This window comes from Orycteropus afer, unplaced genomic scaffold (assembly GCF_000298275.1).
Source record: "Orycteropus afer afer isolate SDZICR_OR568_19922 unplaced genomic scaffold, OryAfe1.0 scaffold00118, whole genome shotgun sequence".
Taxonomy (NCBI): Eukaryota; Metazoa; Chordata; class Mammalia; order Tubulidentata; family Orycteropodidae; genus Orycteropus; species Orycteropus afer.
In genome coordinates this window covers 8,805,538-8,807,808 of record NW_006921705.1, presented here as the reverse complement: position 1 = coordinate 8,807,808, position 2,271 = coordinate 8,805,538, and the positions used below count along the sequence as shown (strand labels likewise).

Genomic DNA, 2,271 nt, shown 5'->3' with positions numbered 1-2,271 from the left:
TTTGGCTCTTGAGTTTATTAGTGGAATATTGGCTACCTGTCTCTGCTTCCAAGGTGAGTCATGGAAGTTTTTGTACCCAGAAGCGATACTGAAATATTCTTGGGCTTATTTCTCTTCTAGGAGATATTTGGGGTCAAAGAATTTCTTCCTCAGAATGTAATTCTGAAGTGGCTGGGGACCCATATTTGCACCCATGTTATTCTGAAGGAGCTATGTGGAAATGTCCTTTTCATTCTGTGTGGATTTAATGAGAGAAATTTAAATATGGTTTGTATATTTATAGTACTTCCTTTCATCTTTCAGTGGTTTTGTCTGTGAACATATTTGTGTTGGGTGATGTCAGAAAGGGAGGAAAGACCTCATTAGCACTCTAAAGGGTCACTTACGGGTCATCAGCTTTGACCTATAACACCATTTTCTGCTAAAACAGAGCAGGCAGTTGTCCGCTTCCTACATTGTGATTATATAGAAACTATTTAAAGAGAAGATCTGTCACAATTTAATTCACAACATTTATATGTATTTTAATGATTTGTTTCTTTTTTAAAATTGTGTTTTTGAATTTGCAATGCCCATTTGTATAAATATAATACCTATGTATTGTAGAAACACACAAACCAATATATTTGTGTGTATATATTTAAATTTGTTTATCTTTTGAAATATAAACCCTTGGCCAGCAATATTCTGGTATTTCTAAGCATATTTATAGTTTTTAATGTTTTATTATGAGAACAGATATTAAAATTCTGGAATGAAGGCTCTGGGGAATGTTTTTTAAATGATACTAATTTTTCTAATGATAAAACAAGGAATTACTATTATGTAAAATTTTGGAAATTCAGCCCTGCAGCTCCACGGTCCTTCATACGTGTTGTGCATGTGCGGCTGTGCATGTTTTCACAGGACATGTTTGTGGTCAAGGAATTCCCCAGTGCCCTTGTTCTCTTATGTTTGAGATGATGGCTCTGTAGTTTTTAATGCTTTGAAGGGAAAAATACGCTTATTACTGATGTTCCCTTAATACTATTTCCATTCTCATTTTAACATATTTATTTTGCAGTCTAGAGTGGATGTGTATACGTCACATTCTCCTGCCGGAACTTCTGTGCAGAACATGATGCACTGGGGCCAGGTAGGCAGTCCAGGTGTGCAGTTGGGGGATGGTGTAAGTCAGTGTTCAGAAGGTCTGCATTCCACGAAGCTACCCTCTGCACACTCTTCCTAAATGGAAAGACAGTCTGCTTGCACATCTAAGCTGGTTTCTTTTCCAGAGTTCCTGTCATTGTACTTGTGCTCCTTTTGCTATCCTCTGCAGGGTATACTGTGCCGTGCCATGTGGTCACCAAACAGCTGTTGGGGTTGACTTTTCTTCCCTTCTGTTCCCTTCCTTTCCTTTCCCTCTTTGGGTCTGAAACTTATTTATTTATTGACTTACTTCCTTCTTCTCTCTCTCCTTCCTTCCTCCTCCACTTCTATTATTCATTAAATCATAGGCTTATTTTATTTCCATGTTGTTTCATAAAGCATGGTTTTAGAACAGCTTTGGAGATACAAGCTGCTGTTTCAGCATTAAACAGCCTGGTGGTACAATGGTCGAGCACTTGGCTGCTAACCAGAAGTTTGGTGGTTCCAACCTGCCAGTGGCTCTGAGGGAGAAAGGACCTGGCAACCAGAGTAACATGTCTGCTCTGTTGCCAAGATATATTAAAACAAAACAAAACAAAAATTCAGGGTGAAGCAAACCAACATACAATCAACACATTAATACAATAACATTACAATATCTTAGAGACAACAGAAACTTAAAATCACACACAAAAAACAGGACAAGATGGCACAAATAAATAACCAAATCTAGGGCCAGAAAATCTTCCAGAGGAAGAAATGCAATTGAAACTACCTGATAAGGAGTTCAAAAGAATTTTATTTAGGTACCTTCACCAAATTGAGAGAAAGTGGGAGGAAATCACAGACAAAATGAAAACACAGAAAAACTCCAGAAGGATTAAAAAAGGAAGTAAAACAAACTGACAAAATGAATGGAAAATTGGAAATCATGCCAAAACGGCAAATAGGGTCCAGAATATTAATACTAAAATTTCAGAAATAGATAATGCACTGGAAAGACAAAAGAGTAGAATTGAATCAATGGATTCAAGATTGAAATTAGCAAGATTGAAAATAGATCTCTTAACACTAACATTTCAGAGAAACAATCAGAAAAAAGAATGGGGAAAAACAACAACAACAAAGAAAGCCTAAGAATAT

At 36.6% G+C, this 2,271-nt stretch overlaps 1 protein-coding gene across 1 annotated transcript in view; it reads left to right on the top strand.

Moving 5' to 3' along the window:
• LIPA (lipase A, lysosomal acid type) overlaps nucleotides 1–2,271 on the top strand; it is a 36,278-nt gene that overhangs the window by 19,901 nt on the left and 14,106 nt on the right. Inside the window, exons 6-7 of the mRNA XM_042781421.1 lie at nucleotides 121–267; nucleotides 1,064–1,168. Coding sequence (XP_042637355.1) covers nucleotides 121–267; nucleotides 1,064–1,168 — 252 coding nt within the window. The remainder of the gene's footprint in view (nucleotides 1–120; nucleotides 268–1,063; nucleotides 1,169–2,271) is intronic.